Here is a 21,631-nt window from a genome sequence, read left to right on the forward strand (position 1 = left end):
AACAAGAGCTACATCAATAAATTCCGTTGTTTCACTTCCAAGTTAGGGACAAAAGCCACCAAGGATCAATGGCATGATCGCCTTGGTCATCCTTCCAAACCCACTGTAGACTATTTATCTTCTTTCCTGCCAATAAAAGAGACAGCCAGCAAGTCTAGTGTCTATCCTTCTTGCCAGTTAGGAAAAGCTAAAAGATTACCTTTTAGTGACTCCCATAAACAGTCCACAAGACCTCTAGCTTTGATCCACACTGATGTTTGGGTATCTCCTATCACTTCGGTTGGAGGTTGTCGCTATTATGTTTTATTCATTGATGATTTCAGTCGTTTTACATAGATGTATCCCATGCGTTTCAAAAGTGATGTTTTTTCCATTTTTAAAAAATATAAAGCTCTTGTTGAAAATTTATTTTCTTGTTCAATTCAGCAATTGCAATCTGATAATGGCGGAGAATATTTATCTAAAGATTTTCAAAGCTTTTTAGATAACAATGGCATTTTTCATCGATTAACATGTCCTTATACATCTCCGCAAAATGGTATAGCTCAATGCAAACATAGACATATCCAAGAAATGGGATTAACTCTTTTAGCAAAAGCTGGTCTTGCTAATTGTTACTGCGTAGATGCTTTCTTAACATCAATATACTTGATCAATCGCTTACCCACCAAGGTTCTTAAGAATCTACCACCATACTTTGTCCTCTATAAAACAATGCCTAGTTATTTTGAACTTCGAACTTTTGGCTGTGCATGTTACCCTTATCTCAGACCATATGAAGATCATAAATTAGCTTTCAGAAGTAAGCAGTGTATCTTCATAGGCTATTCAAATCAACAAAAGGGGTATCGTTGCTTAGATTCTGACACAGGCAGAGCTTTTATCTTGAGACATGTGGTTTTTGATGAAGACACATTCCCTAGCTTGGACAAATGTCAATCCTCTACCAATCACACGAGCAATCAGTTTTTCGGTATGTATTCTATCCCTCTTCTATTTCCTTTACTTTCAAATGGTCCAAACTTAAATTCTCTTCCAAGTGTTACAAGCTCAGACCTTATACCTCAAATAGCTATCCAACCCGAGAGTCCCACATTACCACCACCTATTACACCGAGCTCCACATCTCCTGCACCAGAAACTGAGTTACCTGCACCTTCCTCCCTGCCATCGACTCCTCTTCATACAAATAATCTTCCCGAAACTCACCCTGAGCCATCTCCTATTCCACCTAGAGAAATTGTTACCAGGTCTAAAACAGGTAATCTTAAGCCTAAAGAATTTCCTGGTTTTAAAACATTCTTTGCTACCCGCCACCCTCTATGTGTTTTGTCCAGCATTGTTATTGAATCTGAACCTACTTGTTTTACAAAGGCAGTGACTAAACCAGAATGGCGAGCAGCAATGGGCTGTGAATTTGATGCATTGATGGCTAATGGGACATGGTCTCTTTGTCCAAGACCATTAAACAAACGTGTTGTTCGAAACAAATGGGTTTATAAGATTAAAAGAAATCCCGATGGCGATATCGAACCCTACAAAGCAAGGCTTGTAGCTAAGGGGTTTGATCAACTTTCTGGTATTGATTACTATGACACTTTTTCTCCAGTTGTGAAACCTGCTACTGTTCGATTAGTTTTGGCTCTTGTTGTCTCTTTAAAATGGAATATTAGGCAGTTAGATGTTTCCAATGCCTTTCTCCATGGCATTTTGGATGAAGAGGTGTATATGGAACAGCCGAAGGGCTATGTAGATGACAACTTTCCAGATCATATCTGTCGCTTGCATAAGTCACTCTATGGTCTTAAACAAGCTCCCAGAGCTTGGTTTCAGCGTCTCTCACAGCAGCTAATTGATTTTGGATTTTCAGAATCTAAGATGGATTATTCTTTATTTACATACATTTCTGACACTTTACACATTTTTGTGTTAGTGTATGTTGATGATATAATTATCACAGGTTCCAACATTCAAGCAATCCATCACTTTGTTGATAAACTAAAGAACGAGTTTCAAGTTAAAGATTTGGGTGAGTTGAGCTATTTTCTTGGTGTTGAAGCACTAAGAAACTAAGATGGTTTACACCTACGAGAGGCTAAGTATATTACTGATCTGCTGGACAACACACATATGCTTGGTGCAAAGCCTTTGAACTGTCCATCATCTTCTGGTTCAAAGCTATCCTCTATTACTGGTGACCTATTAGATGATCCAACTGAATATCGAAGAGTTGTGGGTGCTCTTCAATATTGCACAATCACAAGACCAGATATTGCATATTCAGTAAATCAGTTATGCCAATTTATGCACTCTCCTCATGATATACACTAGATGGCTGTGAAATGTGTCTTAAGATATCTAAAAGGCACTGTAGATTTTGGTCTTCATTATATTCCAGGAGAAATAAAACTAAATGCCTATTGCGATTCAGATTGGGCAGGCAACCTGGATGACCGACGTAGCACTACTGGTTATGGAGTATTTCTTGGCAGTAATCTCATTTCCTAGAGTAGTAAAAAGCAAGGGGTTGTCTCTAGGTCCAGCATTGAGGCCAAATACCGAAGCATGGCTCATACAACTGCTGAGTTGTATTGGTTTCGTATGATTTTTCAGGATTTAAAAATCACGTTGCCTACTACCCCAAGTTTATGGTGTGACAACATAGGTGTTATTGCATTAGCTTCTAATCCTGTTTTTCATGCACGCACGAAGCACATAGAAATCGATTACCATTTTATTAGGGAGAAGGTGGTTAATCGTGATATCCAAGTTAAGCACATTTCAACACAAGACCAAATTGCAGATGTTTTTACAAAAGGTCATACTGCCACTCGGTTTACATTTTTGAGAAACAAACTGTGTGTACGTTTCCTCCCCAATAGTTTGAGGGGGGGTGTTAGAGTATTTGCTGGCATAACAACCACCAAAAGATCAGGAGAAGATTTCAAAGCTACTGCAAACAATTCTACAACAACTACCAGCCTGCAGAATCACTAGTCTAGCTAGTTTAAATTTCAAATTTCAAAACTTGTAATCTCTATTTTATTCTCCTTCAGTTGCTCAGTTAGTTTTATGTAGATCTATGTAAATCTCTATAAATACTAGTGAATACAAAGTAAACGGCATCAAGCCATTCTCTTCAAAAATACTCTGTTTTATATTCTTACAGGTGGGAACCTCAACAAAAACCAAGAAAGAAAGGATTCAAGAAGGATATACGATGGACTTCTAATAAGCCCTTCCATGGTCTTCTTTTCACTAAAAAAAAACAGTGAAGGCTGAAGATGTTATGTTGTTTGTATTAAGTGAAGGGCTCCTTCCGAATCCTAGTAACATGAAAGTGCCAACCTTTATTTTTGTGAAGATTGCGTTTTTTTTCGCCTTTTAATTCCGATAGTAATTCCCCGCGAAAACTGAATAGGACACCTGAACCCAGTCCAGTCAGTGTTTCTAGATTTGTTCTTCTTACTCCATTTTCTTTGTGTTTTCAAGGTTCGCTTGGTTCAGCTGTAATTAACAAGCCTCGATAACTTTAGTTTCGTTTCTTTGAGCTAGCCTGAATACTCTTTCGCCTTGCAATATATACCGGCATTACTTCTTCTAGTAGAAAGTAATCCCATCAAGCTTTGAGGGTCAAAATTGGGCAATATTACGCCTGATATCCCAAGTTCCCTTGTTCGAAAGCCTGAGTATCCAAAATTCTCTAGCTAAACCATTTTTTCTCTGCTGCCTAACCAGGGTTTAGTGATGATTGTCTCATTTGATGTGTGAGAATTGTGCAGGCATGACCGGCCGCATGAGTGCAGTATTCCGTTCTCTCTGCTGCTGCTAAATGTTTAAGGTAGGTGCATAAGAGAGAGTTTTAAGAAACATTGTAGGGGATTCAATTCTTATCCACACAAAATCAAACTAGGCCAAAGATCTTGATGCGTGTCTACTGAAAATGCACTACAAGCAATACAATCAATTAATATTGCAAATTACCATGATTCACTCATCAATATATATAACAAACAGCAGTTTCAACACCCTGATTAATGATGCCAAGAAGACCCATTTCGATCTTTTTCATGGCTTGAGTAAATTGTAAGACTCCCTCAACAGAGGTTACAGAACAAATAATCGAAGAAACAGCTCTCTGAGCAGTCATAGCAGCAAGAACAGCTGCAACCCAGAAATAAAATCAAAAGATTTATTAATAATAACAGCAAAAAATTAGATCTTTTTAAGGACTTAAAGAGAACAAAAATACGATATTACCAACTATCGATGGCCTTGTCTTGTTCATCCTGTTCAACCTGGAACTCAAGGGCCTTTCCAGAAGTCTCAATGGCTTGGGATGGTGGGGGTTCCATCTCTCTCTCTCTCTCTCTCTGAGGCTCTGAAACGCTGAGTGGAGAAGGATAGACTATGGTATGTTGCGCAGTCACGTGAATGCACTAGGGGTCGGCTAAACAAAGATGGGTCGAAGCCAAAAGGCTTTAACTTTTCAATTTCCGGGATAATTAATTATTCTGCATTGATTTGTGATTGCATTAGGAATTTGATTTGACCAAATGAAGATTCCATTTCCGAATCAAGATGACTGCATAAGACAAGCCACGAGTTTCGCATGAAGGGAGTCCTGTTTCGGTTCTAGACGTTGGCTGGTCCCCATTACTGACTAAGAAAGCCATCCAACGGTTAAGATGAAAACCCAAAAAAGGTTTGGGAACTTGGGAGGAAAAGGGTGGTTCGACCACCACGTTATCGTCCATTACTGCAAAGCAAAAGCCAGACTGGGAGCATTTTTAGATGGAAAATGATGGGGATTCCCGTTGGAGCTTTCTGCTTCTTCTTCTTCTTTTTCTTTTTTTCTCTTAATGATTAAGAAAATATTATTTAATAATATTATATTTTTTTATTTTTAAAAATATTTAAAAGTACTTAAAAAATGATGTAAAAAAATTAAAAATTTTTTAGAAAACGCCTAGGGGGAGCTCCGGCGGTGGGCGGAGCACTTCCCTTTTTATATTACTGTTGCAGGCAATAAGGATTCTGCAATTCGTGAAGAGAGATACAAGGAATGTAGTTCAAATTATCCAGTGTCTGAAGCTTCCATGTAAATTATATCTATATATACACTAGGTGAAAATAACGTACAATGCGTTTACTAAGTTTATATTTAATATTTTTTTCTTAAGAACTAATTTTTTATTAATAAAGAATTAATATTTTTGGTTAATTAAATAACTAACGATATAATATTTATGTAATTGATAAATAATTACATGTGATATATTATAAAAAAAGAGCATTAATAAAATCTATAGCATGATCCTATAAATAAACATCGCCTATAATTTTATAAAAGCAGTTTGAGATAATTTTGATTATAAAATAACGATCCAACATTTTCCTCATTTTGTATTGTTTCAATAGAGAAGACATTAAAATGCCTATATTTTTTTCCTTCAGTTTCTCTGGATCTACATAAACTTGAATCTTTCAATTTTTTTTTCATAATTTCTCCGCAATGCTTTTAACATATGTCGATTTTTCAACAAAATAAATTTTAAATAGCTTTACATAATTAATAAAAAAACCTTTTTTTTTAATTAACTATATGTTAGATGAGAAAGAAAACCAGTGTCCTTGAATATGATTTTTAATTAATAAAAAAAATTTTAATTTTATTCAAGTACACTGGTTTTCTTTCTCCTCTAATTAATTTTATTTATGGTTTTAAAATTTAAAACCGTTTATGGTTAATGTCATTTTATGGCTTCCTGAAGTTGCAAACATTTTTTGTAAAATTGGGTTATTTTTAATAAAAACCCAATTGATGTACTTGAATAGTTGGATGAGATAAGGTTTTTAATAAAAAAAAAAATATGACTTTTTACAAAAAAAAATAATAATAAAATTAATTAATGCATAATTTAATATATTGAAAAAAATAAATTTTAGGAAATATATCTGGATAATCATAAGGTAATGAAATATAATAATTACATGTTTTGAAAGTACATCAAGATACTCACAAGATTATTCAATTTTGCAGAATTTGAATACTATCTGTTCTTCTAGGTCTCAACAACTTGCTACAAAAAATAAATAGTAAGCAGTGGCCCATAGATCAAAGCATTCAAGTAGGTGAAGCTGAACACACTCACAGTCCATAGCAAGCATGGTTTTACAAGTGTATAACAAGAAAACCATAATCGAAAAAATAAAAGGCAATATTAAGGCTATCAATGGTGTAGTAAAGAAGTCCCATGTAAACATCTTTACTGTATCTTGCCCAATTCGAGAATGACCTTTAAATGATAGAAGCAATATTTCAAGTTAACAAGGTTTTCATGCAACTCTAGACTCCTGCATAATTCCAAAAGTCCAGCCAGAATTATATTTAGAATGCATCTCCATTTTGTCGCGTAAGTCCCCAAGCAATTCAAGTTAGGGTCCAATGTCGTGAATGAAATCCCACCTATAGATTTGCACAAGGTGCCAAGGACACCTTAACATCTTATGATTTTGAAGGCCAATTTCCTTATGCGGGATATACTGTAACATTTGAATGCAATGAAAAATAATGAGTTATTTGTTAATTTCAGAATATCCAACAAAGGTTTACAGTTGTTTCAAGGTGAATTATTTCTTGGTATTTATACATTCACATATCACCATGTACAACAATAATAGTACTTCATTGATATTGTTATTTTGACCTATATGCATTACCTAGCTGTTGGGAACCATTGATCCATATACACCACCAATAAATAATTTGTGAAAATAATTTGTGAACAACTTCAGGATTGTATATAAGAGATTCGAACTCTAAAGGTTTTGATAAGTAGAGTGTCTAAAGAATTGACTTGTTTAACCACAATAAACAGGTGACATGAAAAATGTTATGATCCTGTAAAAATGCATAAATTGCTCAAATATTATATTTGGGCTCTGACATTGAATTTGAAATAAGCAGCTTGCTTCCAGGCCCCTTTTTCTTCTAAACTCAATACAATTGTTATACTATTATGCCTCACCAAATAAAAAGTGCAATATAAAGATGAAGCCCATTATGTGCTTAGCTTGCCCAACCCATAGGTTTATCAGATACCATTCCTCTGGTTTACAAGAATTTTCATAAAACTCTTGATCATTAATAAATTTTAACTTGATAAAAAAATAGTTTTACCTCTAGAAATTCTCTCAAAACGGCTACCTTTGTTGCAGCTTTAGCTTTTAGCAATCTAGATGGAGAAGATGGAGATGCCCCTAAGCAAGAAACTTGAATGAAGCTCATGCTACCACCATGTTTTTTGCAATCTGCACAAGTTAATACGTATAAAAAAGAAAATGATGGAAAATTTATGTCCCACAGAAAAAAGAAATATCATCAAACACCCAATCTGCAACAATTCTCTTACAAATCCACTATTCAGGTACACACAAAAATAAACATTGTGCCTCTTCTTTTTTTCCCGAAGGTGGTGTCCTGCGTGCCCCCAGCAAAGAGATTTTTGGCTGATAATTTAACTGCTAATGCAATCTTCAACCCAGTTTCTAAATTTATTTTCTTGTTTCTACTAATGGCAAGTCAAATCAAAAAGCAAGCTAGATCACTAAAACCCAAAAAACCATCAGATCGCAAAAACCACAAAAACCATCAGATCATAAGCAGATCAGACACAAAAAAAAAAAAAAAAAAAAAAAACAGAGAGACAAGCTATGAGAGAGATAAGGATACTTTCCACTACGAAACAAATCCAAGAGTTGGCACTGGGATAGCTGAAAATAAAAGTTCATCTGTAGCCTTATCTAAAATCCCAAACTCCAAATTTTCCGAAAAACATAACCACAATCAATTATTGCCCATATATAGCAATTAAAAGAATTACTCTTGAAATAAATTTAACAAAAAAAAAAAATGCCCAAGACCCATGTACCTTTGAAAGATTAGCGATATTCAGTTCTCCCGAGCTAAAAATAGTGGAAGCACACTTTTTGGTGTCCTTGAGTAAATGAAAATAGAGGAAAGTAAGAGAGACAAGATAGAGACATAAAAAAAACAAAACAGAGAGAGCCGAGGAGGATTTAGCATCTACGGTCACATATCCAATCTCAACATCTCTTTCTGAGGATGATCTTAACGTAGGAGGAGGAGCTTGCAAAACCAAATCAAAGAAAAAACGTTAAATTTCAGATGAAGATTTCGGTAAAGAAAGGGGTCTTTATAAGCTCATCACCATCAGATCTATCTGGTACTTTTCTTCTTGGTGACTCTCAGTCATATCTCAATCTCATCCTGAGTTGAGGAGGGCGACTTGGAAGACAATTTTGGTGGCCGCGGTTTGGGACCATTAGGCTTCTACAACGTCAGAGAACCTCGGTAATAAACCACGAAACGAATGAAAAAACACATGGGAATCAAGGGGAAGACTGGAAACCTGGCCCACCATCTTCTTCCGCATTGAAGCATTGGAAGATGTCGATGATGCCAGAGCTGGTGAATTGACCGGGGCCATCTAACGCCGATGAAGCTAGAATCGAGAAAATCCTAAGAGATACTGTCCTCTAACAACGATGAATGCATTTCATTTGGGTTTTGGGATTTTGGAATCAGGAAAATGGAATTTCAATCGCATGGAGCTTCGCTTGCTTGCAATTTTTTAACGGATGAATTTAGACGACAGCGTTAATTTTAACGGTAAAATAACAAAATTTATTAAACGAACAAAATTCTAGACACTTTATATCTTCTATATATAAAAAGTGTGTATGAAATGGAAAATCTTGTTTTAACGGTTTTTCTTGTTTTTCCGTTAAAGTTAACACCGTTTGTTTTAACGGTTTGGCACATAAAATGAAGACATAAATGTTGAGAGAGATAGCATTCAATGTTGTTATATGATTTATTAATCTCAATAATTATAATATTTAATAGTTTATATAATAATAAGTAATTAAAGATTAGTTATTATATTTTTCTCTTTCTCCTTAACATATACACGTGTATTAGGTGCATAAGATATGAATCCCTAAGTATAATATACATATATTATACGTTTCATTAACTCAGATTATTGAGTATTCAAAATTTAAAAATCTCATATAATATATAATATAAATGTGTTTAATCAAGTGTTTTTTTTTCCCATGGTAGTAGGACGTAGCTTCCGCTAAGTCATATTCCATACGTAGGCTTGCTATGATAGGCACGTGACAAAGGCCGTGATTCTTGAGCTAATCAATAAAGAGTAAATTCGGCCAACAATTTCAAAATATATTTTATGATTTATATATATGCTATATATAGAAAATATTATACCACAAATTTTATAAAAAGATTATGTTTTAACTTTGTGTTGTCCTTGATCGACTCAACCAATAGTAAAATAAGAATTTCAATATTGTCTCTATTGATTGTCTACAAGATGACATAAATTGATAAATTATAATACAAACATCAAACGAGACATATTTTGAACTACCGTTTGTGTTAGACTTTTATTAAATTTTTCGCATACATCTTTACTAAAATTATAGATGTTATAAACATGTATTGGATTATATGATATTTTGAACTAATTTTTTTATTTTCTCCAATATGCCTTAAATTATTAAGTGACATCAATAATTTTTATAAAATATATATTATTTTTTACAAATAATCATTTCATAAAATTAGATAAATGTGCTTTGCACGTTACTCCCACCTAGTATATAAAGATGTATAAATTAATGAAACGATAGACTGGACAGTAGAATTTTGTTGGTTTATGAAAAATAATTAGTTCAGTCGCCTCATGCAAACGCTGTGTAAGCGGTCGATGATGTAGGAAAAAAAAAACAAAACGCACCGTTTTGGACAATGAAGCCATGAGCTCTTCTCCCTTCACTCCTTAATTTCCATTTGCAATTCCTTCCCTCTCTATGTTTTCTCCCTGGATCTTTCCACGAAGTCCCTCCTTCCCTCTTCCTTGTATGTAATTCCTCTATTTTTTCTGTGTTTTTCTGCCTTATCTGGCATTTCTTTTGCTTTCTATCACTTGCTAAACTCTAATTCTATGTTGATTTTTATTTGCTCAGAGTTTAGTTTTTTTGAGTTTTAGGAATGTGGAGACTGGAGGGCTTGTAACTGAGGTGAGGATTTGGGCCTTTGATTTCATGCTATTTACGATCCAAGCCTCTCTCCAATTCTTTGCCTTGGTCTTTTTTGGTTTTGATTTGGGGGGGTATGATTTTGTGAAGGTTTTCATTTTCCTATTTGTTTTGCTGAATGAGGTTGAAAACTAACATGGGTTTTGTTTGCTTGAAGACCATGAAGCTGAAGACGAGCTCAAGAGGAAGACGGAAGTTCGAATTGGCATTGTCTAGTACTTGTTTTGACGAATTTTCTAGACATTCCATTGTGTTGATAGCAACATTATGGTTGCAGATGGGAAAGTGCAACTTTGTTTTCATGGATTTTTTGATGCATTTATTACTTCGGAAGCCAGTGCTTTATTGGTGCTATTAATGGAGTTCTTGTGTTTGGAATCATTGCTTCTTTTGCAACTCTTGTGGTTGTTGCAAGTGGGAACGTACAGTGGAAGAGGAAGACCATACCAGTGACACCACGAAGCCGAAGATGAGCTCAAAGACCTCTTACCAGAGAAGCGGGAATCCAAAACTGCACTTTGTTTTGTTCTTTTTTAGTTTTTTTTTTTCATTTTTTTAATAGCAATTTACGTTTCATTATGCTACGTTAGCCGACTGTGCATCGATTGCATCCGGCGACTGTACGTAGCAGAATTGTTAATTTATTTATCTATTTTTTGGACCACCAATGATGTCATAACATTTGGCAGCATAAAGCTTAGACATGTATTGGTCCTAAGTCCCCCCTACTACTATTTATTTGTTTGTTTGTTTGTTTGAAACACCATTGGTGAGTGTTGATCCAACTTCACCGCCATTTGGATATGCAGTGTTCATTCTCAGCAAGTGCTGAATGCTGATGGCCATTGGATAATGTTTAAGATAGGCTTTCAGCCGAAGGGACCAGAAACTAAAGAAAAAGAAACAGTGTTGGAAATGGTTGTAAGTTAAAAGATATGCCCATTCAGCATGTGACCGCATAGCGCAGTGGATTAGCGCGTCTGACTTCGGATCAGAAGGTCGTGGGTTCGACTCCCACTGTGGTCGGTTTTTCTACAATTTGAAATTTTCATTTTTATAAAAATGAAAAATATTATATTTTTAAATTTAGTAGGGTAATTTATATTTAAAAAAAAAAAAATTAGAAATGGTTTTATTTTTTAAGAGAAAAGAGAATAAAATATAATTATTTATAGTTTAGGAGATGATTGGAAATGATTCAAGTAATCCTTCCATAAAAACCACTGATATAATGTATAAACATTGCTTCTTAAAATCTTAAAGCCAATGATAAACATTGTCACTGCCGGAGTGAAGAGAAACTTCAGATCAAATTAGAAGTTGACACGTTCGATTCGGCCTGAAATTTTTGATCTTTTGTTACAATGATTTTTGAGGAGCTTCCTTAGAGTTAGAGGATTGAAGAAAGAGAATATCTTCCCACAAGTGCTACTGATTTCCTCCAAATATCAGCCTCCAATCGAGGACGGCGGTTTGCAGCGTCTGGAATGCAGTAGTGCACTTATTCTGATGGTTCATGTGACCGACGATATGGGTATGAAGCCTGAAGGTCTGGAGATGCAACGGTTTGAAGGGGTGCACCGGTCTGGTCTGAAGCTCCTCAGCTGGTGTGACTGACGGCCATAAGGCGTGCAGCAGTGGGGTGGGTGCAAAGTTCTAGTCCGTTGAAATGGCTCTCTCTTTACAGGAGAAAAATACATACACGGCGCAGGACATTTGCTTGTGCTATCCTGTTATACGATGCAAGGATTTGTTAATGAGGGGTCATGATGTGTCAGCTCTTATTGGATGTCATTAAACTCACAAAATCAGAGTTACCGTTCCAAAGAGGAACTATTTCTTTTATCCTACACGAGAACAATTATTTTTAGTCCTAACATGTGCCATATTCGTTCCTTAAAGATAAGATTTTCTTTCCTGCATTAATATATATTGATTTAGTTATTCTGTTTTCAAGTGGTGTGTAAAATGCACCATCCAAGTCATTTATATGGTAATATTTAATTTGTAAAATTCAAATTTTTAAATTTATATTTAAAATCAAATTATAACATGTAAGTACTTTACTACGTGTATCATCTACACTGGCTTATAAATAGAATTTGCCATATTGATTTCTGTATTAATTGTTAATTTGTAGGTAATGTTGCATGAAACTGTACCTTTGAAATTGGATGAAGCAAAATGGACCACTTAGACATAAAATTCGCATGTATATTATATACACTTATCTACAGGGATCCAAGAGTTCAATACCAACAACTGAAGCTAATGAATATAAAACAGTGACATCAAATCCCTACTAGGAAGGAAATATAAATAATTTTCAACTTCTAATATCTGCACATTCATCTTTTGACTCGAATTGTACATGGAGGTAAGAAATGGTTAAGTGACTTCTGTGATTGTAGAAGCTCTAAATCAGCAAGTAGTATACAAAAAGTGCTTCTGAATTTCTCATGCAGGATAAACTTCCAGGAGGAAGAAGCTTTAATAACTTCAAGAGCTGTCAAGTCAAAGAACCTATACTATCTCAACGCTATGGCTGCTGCGAGTCACCTACTTGAGCATCCACAAAGTCTATGATACAATTCCGGAGCCGTGAGTCAGAAGGATCCATGACCAAAAAATTGCAGCAGCAGTCCTTCCCTTCCAGTGGGTTATCTGAATTTACTACTTTTTTTTGTGGCACGGTTGTTGGAACTGCTGGGAGCATTTGCAGGACTAGGATGAGATGTGCTCTGACCAATGTGTGGTGGAGATAAACTAGAAAGGGCCTCAAGGGTAGAGCGAGGAGAATACCGGGAGGCCACTGTAAAGTCGGGAGTTTCATGATGAGATTGCTTGCCAGTCTCGCTGGAGAAAAAGAACAATGCATGAAGCTGGAGTGGCAGTCACGCGAGAGAACACATTGCAGTTCATGGTCCTCTTATTTTTTATGTTTTGTATAGATATTTGTGGCCTGAATTTGCAAGGAGGGTATTTGAGCAGGTAATGCAGTAACTCTTACCTCTCACAGGCCAACTTTTCTTTTGCAATTTGTGTGCTTGGAAACCTTGGCAACTGGTCGGGTTTATTTTCAGATTGCTCTCTTGGACTATGAGCTTTATCCTGTCATTGTAAGACAACCATTAGAAAAAAATGTTCAAAATATTTAGTGAAAACAAACGGAATTGTATTTCTGTTTACCATCGAGTTCTTCCCATTAAATGACAGGTTGCAAGATGGGATATCCAGCTGCTGCGAGTTCTTCAAGAATCGATGTTCCAGCAACCAGGCAGCGGATGGTCTCTCTGCGGGATTTCTTTGAAAGCAGCACCGTAAAAAATCCTTTCCCTCAGATGACAATGTTTCTGGTATGGGAGGGGTATCCCTCAAAACCTTGAACATGGCCGCAGCCTGCATCAAAGATAAATGCAACTTAAAACAGGATTGACGCATTAATACAGTGCATCTTCCCTAAATTAATTACTTGGAACTGTATTTAAGAATATATTGGGCTCAAATGACTGAATATTGCCACATCCATTCTATTATTTTTCTTTTTTCTTTTTTTCTTTTTTTTTTTTGGTGGGGTGGGGTGGGTTTCTTTTTGGGGGGGGGGGGGGGGGGGGGGGGGGGGGGGGGGGAATGTTTGAACAAGTGGCATTAATACAAGCTCCTAGTCCATGACAACAAGCACACAGTCCAAGCCCAAGGAAACTATATTGACCACGAACATCAGGGAAAGGAGAAGAAGGGAGAAATTGCATATCAATATCATCATCGCAAAAATTGTGCCTTCTTTTTGAAAAAGAAGAAAAATATATCTACTGGAAAAAATTAAAGAGAACAAAAGTCCACCAAAACCCCTTTTTTCACAAACTATGCTTACAGTTTGTGAGGCAGCTGACTCTCACAACAGAGGAAAAGATGGCGCATTTATGTTATTTATATCTAATTGAATCAACTCACAATCCAAAAGCAACATGAGGGCCAACAATATTTTTTTACACTAGTCCAATCAGAGAGAAAGCTCAGCTATTCTGCATAAATGACCCGACTTAAAAATGCAAATTGGTTGTAGCCTTGTTCAGTTGTCTGCAGTAAGTTCTACTTATCAAAAGAAAAAATTAAAAAATAAAAAAATAAAAAAAAATAAAAAGAAAGAAAAGAAAAGTCAACAGTAAGTTCTCTGGGATAGCCATAAACATGAAAAGCTAATGCAAAAGCAACAATCCAACAATGTAAAACTTTAGGAAGCTGAATATGATGACATCTTATTACAAGACTTTTTTTGTTGAAAATAAAAATTCAGTTATCTATATGCCAGAGAAACATCAACTTCCACTGTGATAATGCAAGTTGAAATTTCATGATAAAGCACATAAAGGAATATTAGGTGCCTACCCCTTCAAACTCACTCCAAGGAGGTTTTCCAGTGAGCATTTCAATAATGGTACAACCCAAACTCCAAATATCAACAGCAAGAGCCAGATCAGAGCTGGAATCTTTCTGCATCACTGCTTGCATGAGCTGCAGAAAGACAATGATATCAGTATGGGAAGTATACAGGCCTGTCACCAATTAACATAGCAACAAGAAAATACCTCTGGGGCCATCCAGTATGGACTGCCCTTCAGAGAAAGATCCGCTGCTTGTCCAGTAAGCTGTGCAGCAATTAAGTCCCAAATTTTATAAGCCCAGGATTAGAGACAACAACTAGAATCCCACAAAAAGGCATATTATAACGGAAAGGAAAATAAAAAAGAAATCATGAATGGTTATTTTTATTATACGTAATCAAGAATGGTTACTATAATAAACAGATTATGTTAGCAACTTGTAGAATTGGGATCAACACTACACTCAAGATTATTGTGGCTGGAGTTGTTAGCTACTGGCAATATCAATTATCAACTATATCCTGCCAAACGATCCACAAGTTTAAAGGCAAGCACCTCGGCATCAACCAAAATGCTTGAAGAATGGAATTGAACCAAAAACAGAGAACAAAGCAAATATTACAAAGTGAAATATTTTTAGAGGAACATTCTTCTTACTAAGGATCACATAACCCTCATTCTGCTTTTATATGACATGAGACTTTCTGCAACACATTTGCACACGAGAACAACAATCTCCACAACTTGTAGACTCAATCTTGGATTGCATTTTCAAGCTACAATCCCAAATTTTCTCTTTTATAAATACCTTAAACAATTATTAGAAATCTTACATCAAGAGATAAGAAACAACAAGTATATGTATTACAAAAGAAGCATTTTCTCTACAAAAGGCCAAGGAGTCGGGGAACTATATCTTAGGTTTACATATATATATATATATATCTTAGGTCGATCTATAAACAGTAAGATAATTTTTTTTTGAAGTACCATCGACTACATGTAAAAGGAAGAATGACTATACTGAAAGAGAAACAATTGCACAAAAGAATTTTTTTTTTTTTTTTTTTTTCTATAGGTAATAAAAGTAAGTGTAACAAGGATATCAGATAGAATGCACAAAAGAAATATTAAAACACAATTTGAAACAATAAGAAAAGCAGAAGGAAAAAAACCACTCACATGTTTAGCCATTCCAAAATCAGCAAGCTTGACAACTCCAAATTGATCAACAAGTAAATTAGCACCTTTGATGTCCCTATAGGCACATAGAAAACAAATACAATTTGCATATTACGAAATTATGGCTGAGACTACTTCCCCCACACTGAATAAAGAAGTAGAAGTTTCACGTATTTAAACATCATATTCTGATTTTGTGACACCGACTATATGCTGAGACCGTCTCAACAAGTTAAATCAAACATGAATAGTACCTGTGAATTGTTTTTGTGCTATGTAAGTAAGCCAGCCCAGTGAGAATATGGCGAGTGAAATTGCGAACGACAGATTCTGTCATGGCTCCACAATGTTCACGAACATATTTGTTGATTGAACCAGGATGAACATACTCCAGATATATATAAAACCGGTCTTCGACCTGCGTGTGCATAAAATTAATTCTGTACACTTGATTCAAGGATACACATTGACAGTGGATGTCTAACATGCCACTGGGAGCATACTCACTATTTCACTACCATAATACTGCACGATATTCAGATGCTTCCGCTGGCTGAGAACTTTGATTTCCTGAAATCAATACTAATCAATGAATCAAATACAAAGAAAAATATTGCAACAATCAAGAACATGTAATCAAAACAAAATTTCCAAGTGAAAATCAAATACATAGAATTTCTGTCATAGGGAAGGTACCTAAGGCCTGTATAACAAATAGACACATGCACGCATACACCATTCCCGGTCAAATTGTGCACTTGATGCACAATGAAAATCAATGGGGTCCAAAAATATGTCCAATCGATAATTATCTTAAACAACTTCTATGTCAATTGCGACCATGTTCACACATTCCAACTGTTCATTGTGTGCATGTCTGCCATGGGTTGCCCTTGACTTGCTAGCTTTTTATACAAGGGCATGGACAAGCTAAAGGTTGCCCTAATAATATATAACATGTATGCTAAGCCATTTTCTGTACATTACATCAAGCATAACCTGAGAGGGCCAAAGATATATTTTTTTTCCCTGATAGATAATCAAGAAGTGAGGGACAAAAATATTCATATGTATGTATGTATGCATTTTTGCCTAGATGAATGCATACATAATGAGCCAAAAATATCTTACCCCACATAAGGTACCAAAGAATTCCTCAAAGATAAGAACAAAAGGATATAAACTTTGCAGTAGTAATTAACCAATGGTGCATCATAGACTTTAACTACTTGTTAACTAATCAATAGAGACTATGACCTTTTGAATGGTACACTAAGATTTTGCTATTAATATTACACGTATCTCTGTAGTGAACTAGTGGTGCAATAAGTTATGGTTAATAACCTGCTGCAATTGCTTTATACACTCTGCAGATTTTGGGTCATCGGGACATAATTCAACTTCCTTCATTGCACATAAAGCTCCAGTTTCACTGTAAGAGAATTACTATATTTAGACGATGCTGCAGCAATTCATATATAGGAAGTACATGGAACATACATACCGATGGGTGGCAACATAGACACTTCCAAATGTGCCACGCCCAATAAGCTTTCCCTTTTGCCATTGACTATTCCTTGGCACCGACTCAGATTTACTTATAGGCGGAGTAGATATAGGCTGGGGAGTGGGAACTGATGATGAAGAGTTGGCTGCACCAGGAGGAAGAGGTAACGGGTGGACATTTACGGTGCCATTACTTTCACGGCGTGCTGTTGAATGCAATGGTGATGTAGGTACACTTGGGCTTTTGGTGTTTTGTAGGGGACTTCTCGCCCGAGGACTGTGGTGGGGAGATGTATCACAACTAAATGGAGAGTAATCAAAGAATGCAGGCGGAGGGAACCCTTGAGTCATATCTGAGGTTGGCATCTCTGGAGCAGACCAGGCTTGATTTCTCTTAGGAATTCCATAATCAAAGAATGCAGGTGGAGGGAGCCCTGGAGTCATTTCTGAGGTTGGAATCTCCGGAGCAGACCAGGCTTGATTTCCCTTGGTCCCATAATCAAAGAATGCAGGGGGAGGGAGCCCTGGAGTCATTTCCGAGGTCGAAATCTCCGGAGCAGACCAGGCTTGATTTCCGTTAGGAATCATGTAATAATAATAAGGAAACATGTCGGCTGCACTCCGCCTTTGTGGGCTAAGTGCAGGACTCGAGAAAGGACTAGTTGGAGCACTCCTGATGGGAACATTGACACTGAAGCCTCCTCTTGAGCTTTTAGATCCACTTAGGTCTTGATGCTCCTTCCCGGATGACCTCTTGTCAGCATGATCCGTACTGCTTTTTCTGTCTCTCCCATCTCGGCTACCAAACACACTGATATAGAACATGTTAGTAGAGGCATAAGGTTAGCACGAATATGGTACTAAACCAAATTTCAGACATTAAACTGTTTCCGAACAGTGCAATTGCTAAGATGCAAAGAGCATACAGCATTAGTTTGACGCTAACTAATCACAAGGGTGAGGCTGTATGCACGCCAGTTTTGCAGATCACTAATAAACAATGTCGCAAAAGTCACTAAAATCTGCGCTTTCTTTAGTAGAAAAAAACACAAAAGCACTCAACCAAAACGTCATCGATTCAGCTAGTCCAACTGGAATACAGATGAATTCCCAATTCACACAACAGCCATGAGAAAGTGGCACTTTCTGCAAACCCAGACGAAACAGGAGCAAAGAATTCGGCCGAGAAGACTTGAAAAGACCAAAAATTAAACACTGCTTGATTATTCTACCAGAAGGAAAGGATTCAAGCCAAACTTGTAAATTAATGTGAATTAAAATAAAAGAATTAGATGGGATAAATAACCTGCAACCAAACAATAGTAAATTAATAAAATATGATGCTAATTTTGCTATGAATTATTGAGTTCGAATCGAGACGGAAAATTCACCTCCTCATGGAAGTGTTTGAGCTCGCTCCCCCTCTATCTTGTTCCTCTACGCCTCGGCTCGGCCCGGTCTTCGGCGAAGGGAGCGGGTAGTCCACGTAACTGGGCAGCGGTAGTGGCTGCGGCTTTGCCGAGGACGCGGACGCGGATGCGGACGCCGAAGAGAACCTTGCAGTCGAATAATCGGCGCTGTTGCTCGGAGATCGTACCAGCTGAGACAGAGGCTCCGGCGCACTGGGCATGTCGGGATCACCAAAATGACGGAGCTTCCGCTGGCGCGTGAGCTTCCTGATGGAACCAAAACGCCACCCGGAGGCGACGTCACTGCTCTTCCTCGCATTGCGCGATTCACCGACGGAGGATTTGAACGAGGAAGACGAGGATTGAGAACCAGACGAGGAAGAGAACGAAATGTTAGGCAACCAACGCATTGTAGCACCCAATCATAACTACCTACAGTAACACATGAATATTAACAAAATGGAGACGAGAGGAAAACCCTACGACAAGGAGAAGATCCATGGGAGGAACCGTGGATCTTCTTCTTCGTGGAACATGAATACGGAGGATGTTGCGCAAAGCCTCGATTGTTTTCGGTTCTCTCTCTCTCTCTTTCTCTCTCAAACGCGGTTTACAACGTACTTCCACGCCAAGCGGGAGGGTGGTCTTCATTTTGAGAGGTCAATATATTCCTCTCCTTCTAACCAAGTCAAGGCTCTGGAGAGAGAAAGACAATCAGAGTGTTGGTTTGTTTTTTCTTCTTTTTTTTTTTTTTTTTTTTTTTAGTTTTAAGAGAAAAAACTGTTATTTCTCCTATTTTGGATTGAAGATAGTTTGTACAGTTTCCATGACAGCGGGATCCCCCTCCACCTTACCCTACCACGTGTCACCTTTAGAGGTTTTAAGTTGATAAAAAAAACAGTCAGTTTACATTTTTACTTTTTTTGTAATTTCACATCTTGCTAGTAAATCTAACTTAGATTGTTTTTGTTGTGCAAATTTAAGAACCGTGACGTGTGAAACAACAACCTTGCTCTTCAAAAAAAAAATTTTTTTTTAAAAAAAAAAAAAAAACAACCTTAGTCCTTACTATTCATTTTTTTTTAAATTCTAATTAATATCATACATTTTATATAATTAAACGTATAAATTTGATTATGAATAGATAAATGATACTTATAATTATAAATATGTAAGCGCTTATAATTATTTTAAAAAAAATAAATAAATATAATATTTATATAAAAAAATTAATTTTTTAAAAGTAAATCGTACTCTTTTTCAAATTAACTGCACGATACTTATACATTTTACGACTTTATATAACACAACTCAAATAAAACATTAAAAATAAAAAAAGAATGATATTTGTAATTTTAGGATATACACACATCTTGCATTGCCTTTGAAAAAAAAAAAAGATAAATTTAAGACCTACATTAAAAAAATATATATCTATTTTAAATAATATATCATATTTTTTAAAGATATTGAGCACTAGCGTTGGCTTATGCATCTCTTCATCTTCATCTTTAAATTTGAATAATATTCCTTTAAATTCATCTATTTTGACTTATGCATTTCTAAATTTTTGTATAGTTATGAATAATATTTCTTTAAATTTGAAGAAATACTATTCTCTTCAAATATTATTTTACTATTTTTTCTCTCATGCCCATTAAAATCATATTCGTATAATTTATATTAAGATAATTTTGATATATGAAATTTGTATTATGTTGATAATACAAAGTGAAATTGTAAAATATATATAAAAAAAATTTAGCCAAAAAATAAAAAATAATAATATTTTATTATCATTTGGTTTAAAGATGTATAATACAAAGTGAAATTTGTATTATGTTGATAATTTTGGTTTAAATATAAATAAATAGAAATATATATTTAAATATATAAAATAAATAAATATGAGTTTAAATTTTTTTAATAAATTGAAAAAGTAGTCATTTATAAAAAAATTTAAAATATAATAAATCTCATCAATAATTCATTTAAAATGAATTGAAGTAATATTGATATTTAAACATAGTCTTAAAATGGTCAGAGCGAGCTGTACAGATTGGATGTCTTGAATTTCAACCTCAAGACTTTTAATTAGAAAACTTCATCTTGAATGTCATTATGCCAATAAAAAAAAAAAAAATCACACTTTTAGCGCAAATATGAAATAGTAATAAAAAATTCTATGTACAGTTATTTTTACGTATTCTTTTATGTATTTTATTAATATGATTAATTGTGTATTAAAAAAATTAATATAATTAATCATAATAATGAAATGTATAAAGAGTACATAAAAATAACTATATGTAGTATTACTTAATAGTAATATGTGATGCGAGTCACCAACTGTTGATCCACTAAAGTTATAAAGATCCAATATTTACTATTATAAAGTAAAATTTTCAATTTTATTATTATAAAATTATTTGTGAATAAGAAAGGTAAAAGTATTCAACATTCAGAGAGATGAGAATAAGAACAAGTCAAACAACGTATTTTCTCACCACATAACCTATCATCAATAGATAGAAAAGGTCAAATTGTTAAGAAAATTAACATTTAACGAAAGAAGATTTGCATATAGAGGGGTTGAGGACTGACCGATCCAAGTTATCTTTTGACTACATCCACAATGCCCCATCCCCGGCCATGTTCAACGTCAATTTACATGCCCATCGCTATCCCTTTTTTTTCTCTTATACTTCAATTATTACATTATATATATATATATAATCTTTTTTTATTTTTATTTTTATATTTATCCACTTTGTCGAAATGGTCAACAATGTGGATGAAATCACTTGTCACTATCGAGTATATTTCATGTATTTTGAAAAGTGGAAAAAAAAGTAGTTAAGGTACGAGGAAATGAAGAATTAAAATCAAAAGTTCCAAAGTTGAATTGGTCTAAAATGATCCAAATCGTGGCCCTTTTTTTTTTTTTTTTTCCTTTTTTTGACTAAATAAATTTGAGAAGAAAAATGTAAAGAGAAGTTC

The 21,631-nt window shown here is 35.2% G+C and overlaps 1 protein-coding gene, 1 long non-coding RNA gene and 1 other non-coding gene across 3 annotated transcripts; 1 reads left to right on the top strand and 2 right to left on the bottom strand.

Annotated features, from left to right (window-relative positions):
- Positions 1-3,967: 3,967 nt before the first annotated feature.
- LOC122306148 lies at positions 3,968-4,850 on the bottom strand. The gene is made up of 2 exons (XR_006241458.1): positions 4,261-4,850; positions 3,968-4,164 (listed from the first exon to the last, which is right to left on the bottom strand). It is a non-coding gene; the product is annotated as an uncharacterized LOC122306148 (long non-coding RNA).
- Positions 4,851-11,101: 6,251 nt separating this feature from the next.
- On the top strand, positions 11,102-11,175 carry TRNAR-UCG. The gene has a single exon. It is a non-coding gene; the product is annotated as a tRNA-Arg (tRNA).
- A 1,167-nt stretch (positions 11,176-12,342) lies between these two features.
- Positions 12,343-19,282, bottom strand: LOC122306161 (mitogen-activated protein kinase kinase kinase 5-like). The gene is made up of 11 exons (XM_043118597.1): positions 18,614-19,282; positions 17,221-18,033; positions 17,061-17,148; positions 16,224-16,286; positions 15,971-16,134; positions 15,717-15,792; positions 14,739-14,798; positions 14,539-14,664; positions 13,339-13,548; positions 13,160-13,260; positions 12,343-13,005 (listed from the first exon to the last, which is right to left on the bottom strand). Exons 1-11 carry the CDS (start codon positions 19,039-19,041, stop codon positions 12,810-12,812), a joined length of 2,325 nt encoding a protein of 774 aa, XP_042974531.1. The 5' UTR covers positions 19,042-19,282; the 3' UTR covers positions 12,343-12,809.
- Between the last annotated feature and the right edge of the window lie 2,349 nt (positions 19,283-21,631).

Source organism: Carya illinoinensis, chromosome 1 (assembly GCF_018687715.1).
Source record: "Carya illinoinensis cultivar Pawnee chromosome 1, C.illinoinensisPawnee_v1, whole genome shotgun sequence".
NCBI classification, from domain to species: Eukaryota; Viridiplantae; Streptophyta; class Magnoliopsida; order Fagales; family Juglandaceae; genus Carya; species Carya illinoinensis.

Coding starts and splice junctions, on each gene's coding strand:
- LOC122306161 (XM_043118597.1), bottom strand. CDS start 19,041: ATGCGTTGGTTGCCTAACATTTCGTTCTCTTCCTCGTCTGGTTCTCAA. Junction 17,149..17,220: donor GTCTATGTTGCCACCCATCG/GTATGTATGTTC, acceptor ATTCTCTTACAG/TGAAACTGGAGCTTTATGTG. Junction 13,261..13,338: donor TTAATGGGAAGAACTCGATG/GTAAACAGAAAT, acceptor TTACAATGACAG/GATAAAGCTCATAGTCCAAG.